Source organism: Thunnus maccoyii, chromosome 11 (assembly GCF_910596095.1).
Source record: "Thunnus maccoyii chromosome 11, fThuMac1.1, whole genome shotgun sequence".
Taxonomy (NCBI): domain Eukaryota; kingdom Metazoa; phylum Chordata; class Actinopteri; order Scombriformes; family Scombridae; genus Thunnus; species Thunnus maccoyii.
In genome coordinates, this window is record NC_056543.1 from 17,780,969 (window position 1) to 17,803,331 (window position 22,363).

The 22,363-nt window shown below is 37.4% G+C and overlaps 3 protein-coding genes across 5 annotated transcripts in view; 2 read left to right on the forward strand and 1 right to left on the reverse strand.

Moving 5' to 3' along the window:
- Positions 1 to 310: 310 nt before the first annotated feature.
- On the forward strand, positions 311 to 7,289 carry ssb (small RNA binding exonuclease protection factor La). Of its 2 annotated transcripts, none has more exons than XM_042426538.1 (12): positions 311 to 406; positions 1,988 to 2,054; positions 2,136 to 2,239; positions 4,011 to 4,185; positions 4,508 to 4,615; positions 4,711 to 4,814; positions 5,692 to 5,763; positions 5,859 to 5,901; positions 6,003 to 6,143; positions 6,233 to 6,419; positions 6,526 to 6,645; positions 6,746 to 7,289. In XM_042426538.1, the coding sequence occupies exons 2-12, from the start codon at positions 1,995 to 1,997 to the stop codon at positions 6,823 to 6,825; spliced, it is 1,194 nt and encodes a 397-aa protein (XP_042282472.1). In that variant the 5' UTR covers positions 311 to 406; positions 1,988 to 1,994; the 3' UTR covers positions 6,826 to 7,289. The 2 variants fall into 2 exon arrangements, with proteins under 2 accessions (XP_042282472.1, XP_042282470.1); XM_042426536.1 differs by lacking the exon at positions 311 to 406 and adding an exon at positions 569 to 702.
- On the reverse strand, positions 6,831 to 10,872 carry mettl5 (methyltransferase 5, N6-adenosine). Of its 2 annotated transcripts, XM_042426540.1 has the most exons (7): positions 10,622 to 10,872; positions 10,432 to 10,546; positions 9,553 to 9,737; positions 8,658 to 8,740; positions 7,491 to 7,542; positions 7,371 to 7,420; positions 6,831 to 6,962 (listed from the first exon to the last, which is right to left on the reverse strand). In XM_042426540.1, exons 1-7 carry the CDS (start codon positions 10,719 to 10,721, stop codon positions 6,921 to 6,923), a joined length of 627 nt encoding a protein of 208 aa, XP_042282474.1. In that variant the 5' UTR covers positions 10,722 to 10,872; the 3' UTR covers positions 6,831 to 6,920. The 2 variants fall into 2 exon arrangements, with proteins under 2 accessions (XP_042282474.1, XP_042282473.1); XM_042426539.1 differs by lacking the exon at positions 6,831 to 6,962 and having other exon boundaries at positions 7,219 to 7,420; positions 10,622 to 10,870.
- A 2,646-nt stretch (positions 10,873 to 13,518) lies between these two features.
- The window catches only part of ubr3 (ubiquitin protein ligase E3 component n-recognin 3), a 46,515-nt gene continuing 37,670 nt past the window's right edge, over positions 13,519 to 22,363 (forward strand). The window contains exons 1-16 of the mRNA XM_042425979.1: positions 13,519 to 14,004; positions 15,290 to 15,429; positions 15,740 to 15,892; positions 16,313 to 16,468; positions 16,960 to 17,000; positions 17,283 to 17,349; positions 17,434 to 17,564; positions 17,803 to 18,031; positions 18,763 to 18,942; positions 19,944 to 20,077; positions 20,232 to 20,318; positions 20,401 to 20,466; positions 20,562 to 20,651; positions 20,752 to 20,880; positions 20,968 to 21,020; positions 21,133 to 21,266. Of these exons, the coding sequence (XP_042281913.1) occupies positions 13,568 to 14,004; positions 15,290 to 15,429; positions 15,740 to 15,892; positions 16,313 to 16,468; positions 16,960 to 17,000; positions 17,283 to 17,349; positions 17,434 to 17,564; positions 17,803 to 18,031; positions 18,763 to 18,942; positions 19,944 to 20,077; positions 20,232 to 20,318; positions 20,401 to 20,466; positions 20,562 to 20,651; positions 20,752 to 20,880; positions 20,968 to 21,020; positions 21,133 to 21,266 (2,227 nt within the window). The 5' untranslated portion in view covers positions 13,519 to 13,567. The remainder of the gene's footprint in view (positions 14,005 to 15,289; positions 15,430 to 15,739; positions 15,893 to 16,312; positions 16,469 to 16,959; positions 17,001 to 17,282; positions 17,350 to 17,433; positions 17,565 to 17,802; positions 18,032 to 18,762; positions 18,943 to 19,943; positions 20,078 to 20,231; positions 20,319 to 20,400; positions 20,467 to 20,561; positions 20,652 to 20,751; positions 20,881 to 20,967; positions 21,021 to 21,132; positions 21,267 to 22,363) is intronic.

The window sequence follows — 22,363 nt, forward strand, 5'->3', positions numbered from 1 at the left end:
AAGAAATGCAGGTTCGTAAAGGTTTTGGAAAGCAGCCCAGAACGGACAAAGCAAACACTGGCTATAAAAAGGGCCTTTCGCGTTTTTCACGTGTTTGGCGGCCACCGTAGGTTCCCCTACACCCTTGGATGGGGAGGAAGAGGGCGAGGGGAGCATACATCCATGGAGGGGAGGGGTATTCAGTTGGTTGTAATCTGCAAACTCACCGCTAGATGTCACTATATCCCACACACTGGTCCTTTAAGGGGATAGATAACTCAGGTTCACACTCTAACGTTGTGGGTGGCGGTAATGCACCTTAACGCTGGTTGCCATCCGCTATAAAACGGGAAAGGAAGAAGAAGAAGCAGAACAAGTCTCCTGGTCGTGACTAAATCATGGATGTATAAAGAAATCCTGGTCCACGGTGAGCTCCGTAGAAAATTACTTAAGAGTAACTGGAACAAGAGAGAGAATGTAGTTGTTTTTTCCCCCCTACTTATCTACTGTTCCACACTCCAGTCCAGTAGATGGCAGTAATGCGCTTAAAAGCTATTTTGCCAACCGCCATTAAAACCCCAGAAGAAGAAGAAATCATCGCACTCTTCTACGCATGCGTAGGACGCATGGTAGCACGCAGCTCTACAACGTGTTGAGAAGTGAGGACTTAAGTCTGAAGGGTTTGAACGGTTATAATTGCTGCTGGCGGTGATTCAGCGTATCGTAAGTATAAGTTTTAAAGGCGGTGTAAAACGTCCTTTTGTGGTTTCTCATATATTCCCCGGTAAATGTTTCTGTAGGTTTATAAAACAACATCCTCATTTAGTTTGTTTGAACGACACGCTGCTGCTGCCAGAATGGAGTTAAGTTACGCAGAGTGTAAATGAATAATCAAACATATAAAAAAAAGTAATTTATAGCTAATTAAATATCACCCTGAATAAACCTTGTGCTGTTGGCGTGACTAGACAGAAAAAGCAGGGTGACTTGCTCTTTTAGTGGGCGAACACAGCGTGGCCGGTTGCTAGCAGGTTAGCTCTCATGCTAGCTGCAGCATGACATCAGGATGCGTGAGAACTGTCCACTGTTCATACACGGATGTGCTGTTTCTTATATTTTATGTGCTCTTATTGGTCTTAATAGAGGTTATTTACTGGCCAAAGCCGCTCAAAGTTGTTGTTATTATTCTAAATGATTATTTAACTGCAAATAATTGTTAATTGATTCACTACAGAATGATACACACAGCTCTCCTCAAACAAGAGCTACGTCCCTGCTGTGGGAAAGGAAAGGTTTAAAAACTCTTTTCAGATTGCTGAAAGTGTTTGTGCATTCGAATCTCAGCAAATCATAAAATAAAAAAAACCCTCCTGTTATCTGGCCTTGTAGATATTTTAAAATATCCACAGTTGAGTCTTCTCTTCAGTACTATGGAAGTTAATAGAGTTGCTGTGCTCCCAGTCTTGGAAAAATTTCATCTGAACAAATCACAGCAAAGGCTTTTTCCATTAACAGTGTCTAGGTTACACAGAATAATCCAGAGACACAAGTACGGACAGTTTTTACCATTTTGAAAACCTTCAATAAATAGCTTTGGATGCCTGCCAGGATCCTGAAGATGAACAATTGTTAGAATAAACTAGTATGGATAATTCTATTTTTATTATGTGTAGACATTTATAAGGGAGTCAACTAATGATTATTCTCAGTGATTAATCTATAAATTATTTGTTCAATTAATTGTACAGTTTCGAAAATGGTGAAAAATTGCTCAAATTTTTCTAGTCGCAACATTTTAAAACCATAGAACCAAAGTTTGTCATTTTTGCTTAATACATAATTTCAACTTTTACTGGATCTTTTCTGTACTTAGACTAATTGTTTAATTGACTAATAATTCCAGTGTTTACATATACATAAATGTGTCATATCAATCAAAGAGTAAGGTTTTATTTTTTTTATTGAGAAGAACATTTTTTTAATTGTATGTTTACTGTGTCATTCACAGAACAGTCATGGCAGAAAATAAAGAAGAGATGTCTCCAATTGAGATGAAAGTGGCACGACAATTAGAGGTAATTCATATTTTTGAATTTTTATTTATGTTTTGCACCTGACAGTTCAGCACCAACAGTGTTTCTGCTTCTTGCCTTTAGTACTACTTTGGGGACCACAATCTTCCAAGAGACAAGTTTCTCAAAGAACAACTGCAACTTGATGATGGTTGGGTGCCTTTGGAGACGATGCTTAAATTCAACAGGTATGTTACACTCCGCTCTATCGCATGCTCTGTTTAACTGCTGTTAACCAAGAACCACTCATGTTTTATCCATATCTGCTTTCATTTATGAATTTATTGGTACCTGTCCCCTACATTTACATTTACTTGTACAATTTAGAGATTTTTAAAACAACAGTGATCTGGGAGGAAATTAGGAGGTGCTATAACAAATTCCGGCAGTATTTCTCTTAACACATTTCCTAAAAATATATTTTTATTCAAATTTTACAGAGGTTGCAGGATATACCCAAGAACAATAGCATCCCCCAACCTTCTGACAACAGAAGAGAGGATGACAATAGTAATAACAAAAATGAAAAATAAATACAAAATAATAAATAAACCATAAAAATCACGTGTTGGGGATCTTTTAACACATTTTTTTGAATTTTCATTTTCATTTTGATAGAGAATTTAACATTTTTTGAAAAGCTTGGAGTTCATTTTTTCACTGACGTTAGGCATCCCATGCAACACAAAACCAAGTAATGTCAGGGTCAGTCCATCAACCCTCATTAAACCCTCCCATTGCTTTCTCTGCTGTACTGGACTGTCTGCTCAGTTGACTCATCAGCAGAAATCCAGTTATTCCAACGGCGCACAAAAGAAATATAGCTGCAGCGAATAAGATTATCTGACAAGTTCTATTTCGTTGCCTGTGTCGTCCTGTATTTTACCATCATCTACTGGTTGTAGCTGTCTTATGCATGTTGAGACATACATGTGAAGGAGTCCGATGTGACTTTTAAGTCCAGCAAATAACAGGGGTTAGCTCTAACTGTGCCTGTAGGTAATGTTAGTGTTTACTTGCAATCACACTGCTGTCACTGTATTGTTAAGGTGGTTTTCTGCTGTTCTCACCACACCTTCAGTGTTTTAGATCAGGCCATTAAATAGTGGTCAACAAAATGTGTCCTTGCATTGCATCTTTTTTTTAGGTTTTTTTTTTTTTTTGATGAACAGTTGATGGGGACATGCCTGCTTCAATATCACTGACTGGTGTGTCACCAGCACTGAATAACTGAATCAGATTCTGAATCTTAGTAATAATCAATATCAGTATGGCAAAAATCAACTAAAAGCAATGTCCACCAAAGCCTGCGAGCAGTGATGTGGGAAATGGTTTCATTCGGGTGCAGAGAGGAGAAGAAAAGGAGGAATTGTTTGACTGAGCAAGAAACAATGATTCCTAATTAGTTTTGGACCCATTGTAGGATTCATGACAAGATCAGTGCATGTCCTCACCCTGTCCCTCAGGATTTGACACCAGTCAGATCTCATTACCAAGTAAAATTTAGCTGGATTGAAGAGCTACTGCAGGGCATTTAGACCCTTCTATTGACAACTCAGCAAAATCCAAGTGGACAAAGTCTGCATATTCGAATTTTGTCGTAGACAGAAGTCGGTGTGAGTCAGCACTCTGTTTTCTCATCAATCCTAATTGCTTGAAAGAGCCGTGCAGCAGTAACTCAGTTGCTTGTGTGATTTAGATTTTATTTATATTTTATTTTACGATTCATTTTGCAGGTATCAAGCAAATTCTAGCTATGAGTGATTGTGGCAATTCAGACATTAAAAGGAAGAGATTAGATCATATGCAAATGTCCCCAGTTATGTACGGTGTCACTGCAGTGAGATGAAGAATAAACATTCATGTTTGGTATTTACACACTCGTACACCAGGACTGTTTGAATTTTTTCTTCCTTCCTCTTCAGAGCATCTGTTGACACATTTTTATTCTGTTCCCAGACTGAAGTCTTTAACTACAGACACCACCATCATCATCGCAGCCCTCCAGAAATCAAAGAGCGGCCTCTTGGAAATCAGCGAAGACAAGACTAAAATCAGGAGGTCTCTAAACAAACCTTTACCCGAACTGAATGATGAATACAAAGATGCCCTAAAACACAAATCTGTGTACATTGTAAGTTTTTAAAGTGCATACACACCAATTTATAATTTTGATTTTAAATTGTCTTTATGGTTACACGATGTCACTTATGTTTCCATTATATCAAACTATAGAAAAAGGTTTATTTTATTCCCCCTGCAGTTGTTTTCCAAGCATAGATCTACATGTCATGACACTTTGTATGTGCTTTAAATTTACAAACATTTACATAAAATTTCCATTCTTAGACTACAAGCCCTTCCTAGCTCATCTTATACATACTATAATTTCACTCGGGTATTCTGCTGTTATTTTTAAACACAGGGATAATAATTTGTCCTCTTTTCTCATCTAGAAAGGTTTTCCTCTCGAAACTTCCCTTGATGAGATTCAGGAGTGGTTGAACGGGAAAGGCACAATAGAAAACATTCAGATGAGGAGAAACCTGCAAAGGCAGTTCAAGGTAAATTTAGTGTATTTGGTTACAATTCCAGTCATAGGATTTTACTCCTAATTTGGGGGGATTCACTATTATTTCTTAAATTTCTTTCTTTACAGGGGTCAGTGTTTATCTGTTTTGACACAGAAGAATCATCCAAGCAGTTCTTAGAACGTTCAGACATAAAATCATTCAAGGACAACGAAATGCTCGTGTTATCAAGGTATGTTGAACTGTTTCTTTTATTTACAGTAGATAAATGGTGTGTTTTTTAATTTAGAAATAAAGTCAGCACAAGATTTGAAGGGAACAAATGTGATTGTGAAATACTTAAATCTAAAATTATAGTGCAGAATTATGCAATGTAACAGAATTGGGGTTGGAGAAATTAAATGAAGCATGTGCAGAGTCTCTCTCTTCTAGACTCAGCCTTTAAGCCGATTAAGCTATTTCCACTAGATTTGTTGACTTTTTTTTAACCTCTCAGGAAGCTTCCTATCAATCTATGAAACTAGTGTGGACACAGTGTTTTTTGTCATTTATTGGGGGATAATCTGTTTTCCAACAGTATGACCATACAAATCAACACACAGAAGGGGATGATTTTAGGAGTGGTTTGATAATTCTTTATGGGTGATCTAGTTTTGGAAACTTGTTACTGTTGGAGTACATTTTAACTAATATGGATTCAAGCTGACCACAGCCACTGTTCTCTATTAACTACTTTTGCAATGGCCTTCAGTCGCAAGACTTTTCATATTATTCAAAGTCTTTGGGTCACACATATTTGAGATGTAATCAAAGAAATTTCAAAACTGGACAACCACAATGTATGCTAGAAGTTGTTGCAACATGTGGCCTGATAAGGTTCCTATCTTTTCTTGCACAGGCTTTGTTTAGGGTTTTATTTTTGCAGTACTTTCTGACATTAAGCAAATAGATTAACTGCGTTAAAATGTGCCTTAATATTCCAAGTTCAGGTTTACCTACAGAGTGAAACTTTTCATCCAGATAATCAACATGTGTAATTCGTCCCCAGCTGGCCAAACTTGTAAATATCACTGTATCTAATAATCATGTTGTTACTGTTCTACTTTCAGAGAAGACTACCATGCAAAGAAAGCAGAAGAGAGAAAACAGTTCAAAGCAGAGACAAAAGCAAAAGCTAGACAGTGAGTACAAAAACAATAATATTTTGTCCCTAAAAATGTACCATACATTTTGTTTCAAATTACTGACCCTATGCCTCCCAAAAAATGTCATCCAGGGACAAAGAACAGCAGCAGAAACATGCAGAAGACAAAGAAATGGTAAGATCCCCCAAAACTGTTACAAGCTCAAGTTCTCTCACCGGGATGAACTCTTGCATACAGAATACGGTCACGCTAATGATGATTCATTTGTGTTGCAGGGTCTGCTTCTGGATGAAAAGACGGGTTGCTTATTGAAGTTTTCAGGAGAGCTTGAAGATGTTTCACGAGAGGACTTTCACGTATTGTTCTCTGGGCATGGAAAGATCAAGTGGGTCGATTTTACAAGAGGAGCCAAAGAGGTAACTAAACTCTCTCCCGCTCAAGGTCTCCAACTCACAGATGAAGAAACGTCATCTGGTTAAACATATGTGTTTTTATTCCCAACAAGGGCACCCTCCTTTTTGACGGAAATGCAAAAGAGGCATTCGATAAGGCCAAAGAGGCAAGCGGAGGGGAACTGAAAATCAAGGACAACAGTGTTACATGGCAGGTGCTTGAGGGAGATGAGGAGAAAGAGGTACTGAAGAAGATCATCGAAGCTCAACAAGAATCTTACAACCGATCCAAAGGCAGAGGTAAACATTGTTTTCAAACTATCTACTGATCTAAAATGATTTGTAAATCATTAATAGCCCATTTTATATCATCAATGTTTTATTTTTATCTTGTCTGACTTAAAAGGAAGAGGAAGATCAGGTGGCAGAGGAAGAGGAGGCAGAAGGGGAAGAGGTGGCAGAGATCAAGGCAGAACTCAATACCAAGGCAAAAAGACGAAATTTGATAGTGATGATGATGACGATGGTAAGTTCAACATCTTTTCAGAGAGCTTCAATATTTGGTTGGATAGCAAAATATAAACAGTTAATCATGTTGCATCTACTTTGTGTTTTTTTTCCTCCAGCACCTGCAGCCCCAAAGAGAGAGCTAGAGGACGCTGACGGTCCCGCAGCAAAGGTTGCCAAAACTGAAAATGGATCTTAGTAATAAGGTCACACCCAGAATTTTTTCCTTTGTGAAAACATTTATTATAAACAGTGAAAATGCAGAGGCAACTTAAATCCATTCCAGTGAAAGCTTCAGGGTTTGGAGAACCGTAGGAAGTCCACCTGGATGTCAACCTAGAGAACAATTTGCAAAGCTTGGCATCAGTTTTCAGCCTTTTAAGTCCTTGTATGTCGTGCCTCTCACATGTGTACCTATGTTTTTCTTCTTACATTTGTTTTGATTTTATCATATATAACATTGAATCAAATCTGTTCTTTGACAGTAATTTAATTTGGTCAGAACATTTTTAGTTGGTTTTGTAAGACCTGTGTGAAATCTGGAGTCTGTGTGCCATTGTTATTTTTTTCATGTAGATTTCCTACATTGAGTGAAAACATTCGCTTTGCTATTTTTTTTAAGTTCGCATATGTGAATAGCAAATAAAACGTTTCTAAAAATTATTCGGCAACAGTTTGAATGTGTTGTGAATTACAGCATGAGATATCTGCCTCAGACTGGTGGGATATGATATGTGAGCTTACCGATTTCTTCTTATGGAACTTGTAAGATGCGGGCAAGTCATATCTTAGTTCTGTAAAGAAAGTGATCACTTTGAATATTTTATTTGTAGAGAATATGAATATATTACTGTATTTTCTTACCTGCTATTACTTCCATCTTTACTCCCCAGTCATTAGCCTTCTTTTGTATGTGCTGTAATTACAGAAGGAATTAAACGTCAAAGAATTAAAGCATTACTCAATCACTGTTCAAGCAAAACTGGTCAGATTTCTGTTCTTCTACTACTGGAGATGAAGACTTGAATCAAAGGACCACTGTGTAAGATTTAGTAGCATCTAGCGGAACAGACTTGGCAGAAATGGAACATAATCTTCATAAGTATGTTTTAATTAATGTGTAATCCCATGAAATAAGAATTGTGTTTTTGTTACATGAGAATGAGCCCTTTATATCTACATGGGTCCCCTTCCACAGAGCCCGCCATGTTTCTACAGTAGCTCAGAGCAGACAAACCAAACACTGGCTCTAGAGAGGGCCTTTTGCAAGTTTTGCAGCCACATGTAGGTTCCCCTACACACTTGGTAGGGGAGGGATATTCAGTTGGTTGTAATCTGCAACCTCACCACTAGATGCCACTAAATCCTACATACTGGTCCTTAAAAGGTACTCTGGAGTTTTTGACCTATTAGCACATTGGAGGGTTTTTTAAGTCTGTCATTGTTTGGTTTCAAGAACACACATGCATGCTGGTGACCTGACAATGGATTCACACTTCCATTGATCTACAGGTGGCTGTAATGTACCAACAAAGGCAGAGAAGAAGACAAAGCTAGTAAACATAGATGGTAACAATGCTGGATTTTAAATAGTTGTGCTTTGCAAATGTTTTATGAGGAAGGAAATCCATCCACACTTTTGTTAGACCTCAAGGATACACTTAAAATACTGTAAATATAACTTTTTTTTTTTTTTTTTTTTTTACTAGAACACTCCACAGGTCACCTTTAGTCATAAAAATGAGCACTTGAGATGTGACTTGGACTTGACTGTTGTGAGACTTGAAAGCAAAAAAGACTGAAGTTTTTACCCTTTCATTGAAAAACATGGTCTCATCTATGTCAAATTACTATTTTTACTAAAAGCTAACACAGCATTGAACAGAGAATGTCATTGTAATGGTCTGTATTCACAGACTTACAATTGACTACCAGTTTCTTTATGAAAACTTGTGATCTGACTTGGACTTACCCCAAAACCTGTCTAATACCAAAGTGCTGTAAATGCTATCGTATGTATACTGAACTTACCTCTCGTGTTGATGTTTTATGAAGTGAATATACTGCTGTCTTTGCCATTGTTAAGGCAGCTCTCAGGAACTTCATGTCCATGCCTTGTAAAAAAAAAAAAAAAAAAAAGAAATTAAACTACATGTTATACAACAGGGCTACGCTTTAGAGTTAAAGGGGTTTTCCACTGAGTTTACACATGAAGATCAGTTTACTCATCTCAAGGAACTATACAGCCTGTAAAAACAGAAGTATAACGTCTTCTTTCTAATGCTGCCTTAAACACTGTTGATGTCAACATCCAACTCATAATTACGACAGGGAAACTCAAATTTTTCTGAAAGATCTGACTATCCAACTTGGCCTTTAGCACCTGAAAAAGTAAACAAATATGAATGCCTCACATCAGCCAAAGTCCATCGTTTAAGGCAAATAAACCCAAACTTAATGGATGTAGAGTGACATGCACAGTATTTTCAACCCTTAAACAACCAACTCTGCAATCTGAGTTTAGGAGGGCTGTGAGATGCAAATGAAAGCTCTGGAAAAAGCTGATAAATCGAGCTTGAGATTGTTTTTTTGGTCAAACTTTTCTAAACATAAGAATCTTCTCCATCTCTTCTATCCCTCCCATGAATGTGGCATTAAGTTTGAAAAAATAACCCCTGATGACGCCATCAGAGTGATTTGCGCTTGGGTTTTTTACACCGTAGCTTACCAGTCAGATAGTCTACTGAATGATGCTATTGAGTAGCATTATGGGAAATGTAGGCTCAACTGTTTTTGCACTTGACACAATAGCGACACTGCTGCATTGATTTTGACCTTTCTTTTTTAAAATCAGTCTTTAGGAAGTCCCTCAGCTTCATAGAAACATAATACTGAACCACCCGAGCCCTTTAAACTGTGTGCTCACCTTGGTTGTGTTTCGTCCCAAATGGTGGATTCATGATGACTGTGTCAAACCTCTTGGCATAAGCCTCTGCCTCCAGAGCACACAGGTCACACTGGACCAGATCGACGTTAGAAATCTCAAATTCCTCTGCATTTCTTCTGAATATGTCCAGTGCATCGTCGTCAATGTCAAAGCCAACGCACAGACTGAAGAAAAGAGAGCAGAGAGTAATGAAGCTTAGCATGTGTTAAAGGGCGGGTTCACAATTTAATCTATGCTTAAACAATAGTCAGGTGCCCAAATTTAGACTGAAACAGGTTTTTCTTGTTGTTATCATTCCTCCTGTTCGCACTGACCATTAGAGGATCTCTTCATAATGATGGGGGGGACAAAATCCATTTTCCTCCTTCTGTGGAAAAATGTATTTAAAAGTTTATCTGAAGCTTCAGTTGTCCAAATTATTCAAATCAAGTAGATATCTTTCAGTCTTTTTAGTGCCAAAGTTCCTCTCTTTGTTACTATACTTTTACAGCAGCTAACAGAGAAACACAAAGAGGGAATTTAATGCTACAAAGACTGTAAATGTGGCAGATATCCACTTGATCTGACTAACTCAGACTGCTGAAGCCTTATATAGGCTTCAGATAAACTTTTTAATGCATTTTTGCACACAATGACTGTGTGGACACACTGTGGATTTTGGCCCCCATCACTTACATTGAAAGCACTTTTGATGGGGATCTTTTCATAGTCAGTATGAACAGAAGGAATGATTACAACGAGGAAAACCTCTTTCGTTGTTCATATGGACATCTGACTGTTATTTTAAGACAGACTTGAAAAAATTGTGATCCTATCCTTCAACATAACATCTTAAGAAGGACAGTTTGATGGTCTCACCCTGCATCAAGCATCGCCGCCCCGATGCTGAGGACCCCGCAGCCGCATCCCAGATCCGCCACTAGTTTCCCCTCAATGTCATCAAACGTGTTGTGTATTGTGTACAACATGCATGCTGTGAAAACATCAACAAGTTAAAAAGAGAAATGTGCGCTATTAACAAACAAAAGCTCACATGTTGTCGCCTCACCAGCGATATGAGGACTGGTTGGATATTGCTCAAGAAGGATTTTTGGCTCCTCAAAAGCGTCGACCTGCTGCAGGCAGCTCTCTAACTCTTTTAGTTTCATGTCTTAAACACGTGTGTCACCGGAACTGCGGTACAATGTGTTTTATTTATTTGTTTACGGGTTATATTCAGGTTAAATCATTGTGAATCTGTAGTTTTCAGCATGGTTAAAGATGACTTCCGCAAGCGTGTGTACGTCAACCAAAACAATCCGACATTGACTCGGTACGTCATGATAGTGGTTCCTCCCTTGCACAACATTTATTTTTGATTTATGAACTTTATTTATGTATTTTTTGTTGTTGATTTATTCATTTTATATATATTATTTTTGAGTTAGTGCAACATACCGAGAACAGCTGCCAACTGCCACAAATACAGAGAAAATTAAGTAATACATCAATTAAAAAGTGATAAATGTATAAGAGACTAATAATAAATGAAAAAGTAAGATAAAAGTTTCACAACGTGAAATTTAAGTGTCTTATAAATGTGTGACAAAGGGGGACTACTTACATACATGTCTAAGGATCAAGTACTTTCAGGAATTTTTACTGCTAATAGAAGTATTTCAGACATACAGATTTATTCAAAGGTCAATTAGTTTTAATGCCTCCTTCCCTGCACAGTATATTAGTTACAATGCCAGTTTATAATTCAACTCAAATGTAGAAGTCCAAACAGTGGAGGAAAGTAACTAAGTAGCCCTAAATGTACATGAGTACTGTACAATTATGAAGTACTTTACTTGAGAATTTCTGTCATCTACTGTGTACTTCTTCCTATTTTACAGATGATCAATTTTAATACAAAACATATCCAACAACTAACATGTAAATGCAGTATAGTGTATATTCAGATAGGTTTGTTTTGTCTCTTTTGTCTATCTTTTTTTTTTTTTTTTTTTTTAAAGCTTTATTGAACAGTAAATTTACAAAAGCATGGCAAGTCAACCATGGTATTAAGAACCTGTCTGTAAACAAACAAACAAAAAAATACAAAAACTGTTTAAAAAATTAGAAAATACATAAAAAATATATAAATTGTAAATAATACAATTTAAATAAAACAATAAAGTTAAAAAAAAACTCATTATAAAAAGCATTGAAAAAGGGTGGGATTTGCATATATTGTCTCTTTTGTCTATCGTCATCAGTCTGATGATGATGGGATGTTCCCAAATGAGTCTGTCAGTTGCCTAGAAACAAGCAAACAAAACACAACTTAGATACATGTGTATGAACTGAGCTGTTTAAACAAACTCGACTCATTTACTTAAATTACTTCAATAAAGCGTAATTGGACCAAAAACTTTTAAATTTATTTTGTTTTTGTTTGTATATTCAGATATAGTAGAAATGTATTGTTTGATATGGACAGTCAGCTCTGAAAAGTTTGAAAACTTTTTGTTGAAGAATTTGGATTTGTAAATATAAAATTTTGTCAAAAATAATAAGCAAATTAATCAAATAGAACTGCGAGCAGAGATTCCTGTCATATTCACTGAATCCAAACAATACATTTTTCCAAAGTAATAAAAAGTGAGGGTAAATATGATCAGCAATAAAACTTCACAATTGTTTTGTATGCGGGCAAAGACCAAAATAAATGTACCAGCGTTTTGCTGACTTCCCCACAAAAGGTAGAACTTACATCAATGTCTATCTTGAGTTTCTGCAAATAATGATTAGTTGGATAAAACCTGTGAAGTACTTTAAAAGATATTTCTTTGACTTTGTTAGTCAGAAAAAAACTTGTGGCAATAGAAATGTCTCTAACAAATGTGGACCAATATGATATGGCAGAAGATGTACTTATGATATCTTGTTGAAAAAGTTGACGGATTGCCTTATTTTTATTCTTAGTTTGTCATGAAAAACAAGTTTTCCCAACAGTTGTTTCAGTTGCATCTGTCAGTATAGGGTGATTTTAATTTCCCTTAAAACCTTTAAAAAGTGAAATAATACCAGAGGGGAAAGTATCAAAAACAATTGATAAATCCTTTGGAGAAACAAGGATTCCAAAGTCATGAATAAATTCAACATAATTATAGAGATGATCATGTCGGTTGAATATTTTTTTGTACAAAATTCAATTACAAAGCTTTATGGCATATTTCAATTATACAAAACATACATCTGTGTTGGAACAGTGTGTTCTGATGTTCAGAGGACTCTTTAACTCTCCCTGGTGTACACATTCAAACAGCATGGGCATGGTAATAGCAAAGAAACTTATTCTCAAAGACTGGAAGACACCGACTCCTCCGTGCTTCAGGAACTGGTTGCATTAACTTGTTTAGGTTATTCACATGGAGAAACTGTGATTTAATAGTTTAAAATGTCAGCATAAATAGGAAGGATCTTAGGGTCCCTTTTTGCAATATCTGGACTCAGTTTGACCCAATTTGTATGTATATATAGATTGGGTTTTTTCTTTGTTTTGTTTTTTTACTCCTATTTTTGATGGGTTGTAATAAACAATCACATGTGGATGATATGTACTGTTACGAAGTTTTGTGTTCTTGATATGTGGTTAAGATGAATTTCTCTTTGTAACTTGTATCCCTCTCCCCAGGCGTGTATGTGTGTGTATGTTTAAATTGGGCTTTGGGCATTGATTTTTGTGTGGTTTATTTGTTGCTATTAAACAAAAATAATAATACTCCAAAAAAATATTTATTTTTATACTATATATATATATATATATATATATATATATATATATATAGTTCTAGATTTAAAAAAAACTGTGAGGAGTGAAGTTATTCTTGTAAATTTGTAGATTATCACGTTTGCATATTCTGTAGCCAATAACAACGAGCCTACCGAGAAAGTATCGCGAGAAAACCCGAGAACATGGAAGCAAGACAACAAAAATAAATTTGTGGTCAACAAGCCAGAGTGCATGATGGCGGCGTCGCTGCTGCTGCGCCGGGACAAGAAAGCCACTGCCGCCCACTTAAAGGCAGACTTAAACCGGACTGACAACACCTCTGGAGTCCGACAACTTCAGGAGCTGCTTGACGTCGTGTTAAATCCCGAGAAACCAGCGGCGGACACGGATGCTCTTGACTGGTGTAAATGTCTGATCGCAGGAGGCGACGGTTTCGAGGACTTCTGTAAAACCGTCCGCTCCTATGACAACGCGACACTGTGCGGTTTGGTATGGACGGCTAATTTCGTGGCGTATCGATGCCGGACCTGTGGCATCTCTCCGTGCATGTCACTCTGCGCTGAGTGCTTCAATAACGGAGACCACACGGGCCATGATTTCAACATGTTCCGGAGCCAGGCTGGCGGGGCCTGTGACTGTGGAGACGGTAATGTCATGCGAGAAACGGGGTAAGTCCGAGGCTAGCTGTGGGCTAAACGAGCTGGCTATGCTAACCGACGGGTTACAGCCAGTATCGTTTTCACTGGTCGTGGTGGGAAAGTGGGCGGATATTCTAGCTAAAAACATTTCCTCAGGTGCTTTTTGAGGTCAGCTTCCAGATTATTCTGCCTTAAATGTGCTCTCTCCTGTCATATATTAATAGGATAGCCTCGGCTTAGCAGCTAGCCATAACAAAAAATCTTATACCTGAGGCTATTTTCTATCTATATATTACCGATATATGACTGTTTATATGTGTGCTGGGGGTTTAATTATCATGATAATCTCTTTTACTGCAGTTAAAAGCTGCAGAAATCTTTGAAGTTAAATTATTTAGTTTCAACTGTGGTATTTGAGTATCTGCCTCCTTTTTTATGTGTCTCTGTATGTAACGTTACCGTATTTGTGTATATGAATTTGTATATTTATACATATGACCCAATTATTTCTGTTATTGATTGCAGACTGAAATAATTGTCAAAGATTGAATTACTGTTAATTGCTCTGGATTAAAGTGTAAAACGGTTTGTCACATCAATTCTCTGATAGCTTTTTTTCCTCTACAGAAACTGTAATACACATCCTTAGATTAGATTGAATATTATATGAAAGAGTCAAAATCTATACACAAAGTATTGTCACAGGTTGATATTGTATAGCTGGGTAACACAAAGTTGGTCAGAGTATAACAGTGGCCTGCTCAATAGTTCATTTTTGTTTTGACAGTCAAATACAGTCTTATCGATATGAGCAAGAGAAGAGGTAGTTTCTGTGTTGCTATGAATCACGCTATACTTATGGGAAGAGAAAAAAAGCCTTCCAGCCCAACCCAATATTTAACTCTTGAGACATTGATATAATCACAAGTATTACATCTGTAGAAACGTTTTATTAAAATTAATTTAAATAGATGGTTACAGATATTCTACCCCAACTGCACTTACGTTCTGCTTTCTTTCACCTGTAAAAATAATTAAAACTGCCCAAGAATTGCAACAAAAGTTGATTTCATTTTCATTTGTTTATTCCAGTCCATATGTTTAACAGACCTAGAAGAAAACATTCACTGCATAATTTCTTATAATAATTTACTCAAGAAAAGTCTCTCTAAACACCGGAAATGACAGGCTGAAGCCTAAGCTTATTACGCCTACCCATTTTAGCTTCATTAGAGAGAGAAAATGATGGTCTCTGTCAGAGGTCTGCAATATCAACATTTGTTTTTTTTTTTCTTTCTTTCTTTCTTTCTGACAGGTTTTGCCGACGGCATCGGTTGAGAACAGGGGAGAATGTCCCTTCAATACCTCGAGACCTTCTCTTGATGTCTGAGATGGTTCTTCCTCGCTTCATCCTGTGTATCATACAGTATCTGAGGGATGGATACATTGAACCAGGTGAAAACACTCATGACAGTAGTCTTCTCTTTACAAAGACATGTACATGTACATATACCTTGACCCACTGACCAACTCACACAAAAGCCACGACTACAAAAAATACTTTAAATGTGTCTGTGTCCTTCAGAACCCTAGCAAAAAAGTCTAAAACTCTCTCTTGACCTTCTTACATATGATGTGGATCTCTTGTTGCATATCTTATGAAAACATGGATCTGCTGTGCAAGCTGCATACCAGTGGTAAACAGCTGCTTGCATCAAATATTGCGTTCACAAAGTAGTTCATATCTCTTATCTCATTTTACCAGACACCTCAACCGAGAGAGATCTACAGAAAGTCCTGCAACAGCTGGAGCCTCAAATCTCCTTCCTGGAGGAGCTGACGAAGATGGGAGGGGCAATGAGGACTGTGTTGACAAAGATCTTGACCAATCAGCAAACATTCAAGGAGTTGAGCATGGGTAAATATCTACACTACTTATGTAAGAGTGTATTAATTGACAAGAATTTCTATGCCCCTGAGTTTTAATAGTTCCTTTGTTATTGGGCTGTTGTTTAATATTTCTAGTCTGTTGGTGTTGCTATATGATTTCTACTCACAAGGAAAAGTTTAAGTGAAAATTTCAAAATTTTAAGTAAAGCACAAACCAAACATTTTGGACTTGAAGTGTTAAACTGTTAAAAATGGGGGAAAAGAGATCTTATTGATCTGTACCTTCATCCAGGCCATGCATTTTGTTGCTGAATACCTGATCCAGGTGTTTTCTAACTTTTTATGAATTGCTGCACATTTACCTTTTTGATAAAGGTTTTTGCTCATCTTGAGATTTTAACAATATAGTAATTGTTGTTGCAATTTCTGTTTTGCTCCACTGCTGCAGGCCAAGAGGAGAATTTGTATGCTAAAAAGAACTATGAGAAGTATTTGTCGGCGTTGAAGAATTCAGGTCTGGTTTCTGTGGAGGATAAAGCCCAAGGTGCCGCTGCTGATGTCACTGTTGGTGCTGAAGGAGGTGCAGGAGCAATGGTCCTATTGGGTAAGATAATCTTTGTGAAATTCTTGATAGTCTGCATGCATTTTTTTTTTAAGGGGTCTGAGCCCTGCAGGTGCCTGAAACCTTTCCTTTTTCAACAAGCAAACATCCTATTGTGCTAAATTATAGATCAAAAAACGATCAAATGATTGGGACTGTTACTCCTTAGCACCACGTTCTTTTGAACTGGGCGTAACCAATTTCCCTTCCACTTTTTACACACTGTATACTTGACCTGCCTCCATCATAGGTATTCAAGAGAATGTTGATGACATAAAGATGATTAAAGAACAGCACAAACCACAGAAATCTAACTTAACATACATGATTTAAAAGGAGTTACAACTCACTTTGTGGCCAATGCTGAATATGGCTTAGAAAACAAATTGGCAGCAATTTTGCAAACTGATATCTCGGTAACCTTTGTATTTGTAATTGCCCATTGATTCTGCTGATGTCTACTTATGAATAAATGTTTCTCTTAATTTTCATAGGAACCACTGCTCCAGGGAGCCCAGATGAGTCCAGTAAAGAGGTACACATCAATATCACATGTAGAATAACCAATTTAGAATTTAAGTTTAGTTCAGTGTTCATTAACCTGTTATTTTTGATAAATATTTTTGTCTAATAAATATAGTGACCAAAGTCCCTTGGATTCAAAAATAAATTGTCCAAAATTTTTTTTTTTTCTTTTACCAATCAGCATTTCAGGTGGTTTATTTTAATGTGACTCAAACTGATCCATGGTTGTTACTGTTTTTACTTTGTGCAGATGTGTTAAAATTAATGGTGTTGGATTTTATTTTCTTCCCAGGAGGACCAAGACGCAGGGCAGTCTGTTGGACAGAGAAAGAGGGTTAAGTTGAGTAGCAGTACGAAAGGTAAACGCAAAGGAAATGTAATGCACTAATATACTTTATGTTAGAGGAACCGCCCTTCTTATTGTGTGCCTTTTCTGCCCTCAGACCCGTGTATTATTGAGTCTCTGAAGCATAAATGCTTTTTGGAGGAGCTGCTGTTTTGGACAATAAAATATGAGTTTCCTCAGAAGATGGTCACCTTCTTACTCAACATGTTGCCAGATCAGGATTACAAGGTATTCTCTTTTCCATGTTTACATTTGTCTGCAAAAATGCAACAATCTAGTATAACTTTTAGTTGTGTGCCTAGTCTGTTATTTATATATTTGTGATACAGTTCCTTTGCACTGTCATGCCATAGACTCAATTAGCTGAAATGTTATATGTATAAAGTTTTTAAAGCAAATTGAATCCTCCTTAAAAGGAAGCAACATAACATTAAGTCTTAATTATTTTTGACTTCCTTTCTGACAGATCACCTTTACAAAAACATTTGTTCAGCATTATGCATTCATCATGAAAACGCTGATGAAAAGCCACGAGTCGGATACAATGTCCAACCGCATTGTACATATTAGTGTGCAACTGTTCAGCAACGAGGAGCTGGCTCGACACGTGACAGAGGAGTGTCAGCTCCTGGACATCATGGTCACAGTCCTCCTCTACATGATGGAGAGTTGCCTTATTAAAAGTGAACTTCAGGGTAAGTGAATGTGTTGGATTACGATTCATTTTGATTAGTAGTAAACACACCTCATCATACTTAAAAATAGTTGGGTCATCACACCACCACATATGAAAGCAAGAGTTTTTTGTCTTTTGCTTTAAAAAAAAAAAAAAAAAGATTTCTTATATTGGTGACTGATCATTATCTCCTTTGGCCTTATGCATTATTAAATTTTTGCTTTACCAGGCTGATTCTGTTTTAAAGATGGAAAGTAATGTCAGTGGTGTAATAACCCGCAGCTCACGTTGTAAAGACCTGATGCTATGAGCCGGGAAGCATGGACGAAATTATATCAGGAGGTTTTATGCTGCTGGATCACCATTAACTTTAAATTTGACTGCACTGTCTCATTTTTAGTAATACAAATATTTGAAACATGTTAAGATTTTAATAAATGCAGCTGTTAATTTTCTTTGTATTTTTAATCATTGTCAGTGCAGATGTTTCATCCCTTTGGCCTTTCTCATTGTGCTGGTTTTGGGTGAAATAAGCTTCAATTTTTTATTTTTTGTTTTTTATCACTGACACTGACATAAACGCTCCATCAGTACGCAGGTGTTGCATTTTGTAATTGTTGCATTGGCCAATGTCTTTCTCCACATTTTTTTTAATTTGTTGCTTTTAAAGAACTAAATTAAACATGAGCCAAATGTCAATAACTTAATGCACATTTGTCCCTATTTCTTGTTTTTTTCCCCCTTCTTTAGATGAAGAGAACAGCCGCCATGTTGTGGTGAACTGTAGTGAGGCTCTGTTGAAGAACAACACTTACTGGCCATTAGTTAGTGACTTTATTAACATCCTCTCACACCAAAGTGTAGCAAAAAAGTTCCTGGAAGACCATTCATTGTTGATGCTATGGATGAGCTTTGTGTCATTTTTCCAAGGTAAGTCATAGTAATTGATAAAGCGACTGCACTTATATGCTGCTTCTATTACCTGAGTAGGAAGAAGTGCTTCACAGTGCCTCCCATTCACGTACACATTCACACACTGATAGCAGTGGAGTTTGGAGTTCAGTATGCTGGCATTCAAAACCACTTGTGGCCCATGCTTTAAATTCAGAAGTTAATATTGTATCTACAGAGTGACAGATACTTTTGGTGACCTAGTGTGTATCCACCTTTGTTAAATCAGACTAGAAGTTTTACAGACAAATAGTCATTAGATCCCATAGCATCCTCTGCTTGTACATATAACTCAACCTATTGTTATTTATCTGTTCTTGATTAATAAGGTTGTACTTGCTCACTTGTACCCCACCTATTCAATAATGGCAGCTCAGTGATTCGATAACACCACTAAACAGTTTAATGACGCTGTCATTTGTGATGGAAACTCCATGAAGTCAAACACAATAATTTATTTAAATGATTGCTCCTGCTTGTGCAGATTTCCAGTTAGACTTCATGTACCAAAGGCTGATCTCATCTATACTGTGGTAATAATATAATGCCTCATGAAAAAGTGAGTTATGGGGTGTACAAAATGAATCTTTGTCAGTGAATTAGAACTGAGGTTAGTGCTGCTCACTTGAGATGTGGACTCTACTCACAACCCTATAAATAACACTCACCCTTGCACAGTGGGCTTCAGTGTCCTCTTGCTGATGATATGTGCAGTGTCACTATTACGTTCTATGCATGTCTGCAGCACAACTCTTGCTTTAAATTCTCCTGTTTTTATAGAGATTAATCTGGCTTTTACCAAACAGATTTGGCAGATTTATAAATGTAGAGAATAATCTGCTAGTATGCTAACATTTATACAGCCATTTTTTATATTTGCATGAGAAAAATATATCTTTTGATTTGTTTATATGGGTGTTAAGAAGCCATGTAACATGTGTTCACTGTCTAACCTTTGAAATAATTTCCTGTTGTCATAGGTATGAACCTGAACAAGCGGGAGTTGAATGAACATGTGGAATTTGAGTCTCAGACATACTATGCAGCGTTTGCAGCAGAGCTTGAGGCCTGTGCACAACCCATGTGGGGTCTCTTAACACACTGCAAAGTCAAAGTAAGTCCTGTTTCTGTTCTCACACATAGCTCCTGTGTGCATCCTTAGTGATCTTGAAGGATTAATGGAATATGCAGTTCAAACATCCTGCACTACATGCACTTACTGTATAACCTCATATAAATTTTTAACTTGTTAAATTGTCTGTGTGCAGGAGACACAGGAATATACTAAAACTGTGGTACGCTACTGTTTGGAGACCCTTCAGATCTGGTTTGATGCCATTGGCTTCATTGATGAGGTAAATTTAAAAGACAAATCACTGTATTTACAAGCAAAGTTTTTTCCTCCCCCGTTTCTCATGGCTCATATTTCTCCAACAGCCTGCTCCAAATCAAGTGACATTTCACCTGCCACTGCACCGCTACTATGCCATGTTCCTCAGTAAGGTATGCAAGAAGTCCCATCTCTTAAAACACAAACACACAAGAATACACTGCAGAGTCATATGTGATAAGCTAATTGTTTGGTTGAAAATTCTCAGGCTGTGAAGTGCCAAGGCTTGGACCTGGACAGCCTCCTGCCTGACCAAGAGATGCTGATGAAGATCATGGTGCATCCACTCCAAATTCAGGTATAGCATCAAAGGCCTGTAAGCAGATTTTAGGGTTTGTATTCATGTATGCATCTCCTCCAGGTCTGCAGCCACATGTTAATACTTTGTCTGGCTGTAGGCATGCCTGTCAGAGATCCATAGCAACATGTGGGTCAGAAATGGTCTGCAGATCAAGGGACAAGCCATGACCTACGTGCAGTCACACTTCTGCAACTCCATGATTGACCCAGACATCTATCTGCTCCAGGTTAGCATTGCTCACTGTCAATATCATATACTGTAGTTCCTTTTTTTGTCCCTATTCTGAATTCCTCATTCTCTATGTGTTTTGCAGGTTTGTGCATCAAGACTCGATCCGGACTACTTTATCTCAAGTGTTTTTGAGAGGTAAGCTCCAACTAATGCATGTGTATTCGTGTAATGTCTTACCACATAATGCATTTATAATTCAACACAGCTTAGTGGTATTGTATTTTACATATTATCTTCTCTCACACAGATTCAAAGTGGTTGACCTGTTGACCATGGCGTCTCAGCATCAGAATGCTGTGTTAGACTCTGAGCAGGAGAGACCAATGCTAGAAGGAGCACTGACCTTCCTGGTCATATTGACGAGCCTTCGCATTCATTTGGGTAAGTGGTACAACAGAGAATACACACAGTCTACAGGGAGTAAGAAAATAACAAAAACTTAGAATGCAAGAAAATAGCACCACAGTAAATTTCTGTTTCACAAAGCTCATAATGTATTTTCTGTCTAGCTGGAATCAGACTATACAATATTTTTGTCCTTCACGAAGGTCACCATGTTAGATTAGGCAATCATAGTGCCATAAATTCTTGCCGTGTCTTGGTTGGGAGACTGACGACACTACAAGTATGACCCCGACCAATCATCGTTCAAGATGATTTCAATTATAACTGAAAAAGTATATAGTAATCAAGAAAACAGTGGTGACTGACGGTAGGTTTTACTGCCTGTATCAGCCTGTGGAGGAGGCGAGCCGCTGCTCTCCCTGCTGTCTAAAATGCTAAATGTGACTCTGCTCAACTAGACAGCCGCTGGACAGCTTTGACTTTCTCTGTCAGTGTCTACATATGTGCGCCAGAGAGCACTCTGCCATCCTGTTGGTCAACGTCAAGGAACATGTTGTGGACGATGTCAAACTAGGCAGGAATATACAAAAAATTCTGACATGCTAGACTTTTCATCAGGGTTTCATGGGGTGTCCCAGCTGCCACATCACTTTTCTTCAATTATGCCACACTACATGCATATTCTTCGTTCTTTACGTTCATAATCAGGTCTGACAAAATCCTGTCAAAAACGGGCTGGATTCATGTAGTCTGATCCCGGCATAAGGTGTTGATACACCCAGTGGTTGCTGAAAAAACAGAGTCTGTCAATAAATATCCTATGTGTGTCGTGGAGTAATTGTTGGTGAGGGTGCACTCGTAGTCACCATTTCTCTTTTCTAGTGCAGTTTTCTAATGTTTGACAAATGGCTTCATGATTTTTGAGACTTTAACTTTGACACATTACATAATTTTCTGACTAATGAACCAGCAATTCAATTAATGGTAATTCTTGGAGATGGCCAAACTACAAAATTCTTGGCAGATTTCTGGCTAATATGTTCTCTGTCTGCTGTGGTTAGTACTATTTTCAATCAGCCAAAGATGATTTAATAGGAAAAAGAAACCTCAATCCATATAATTATGTTTCAGAA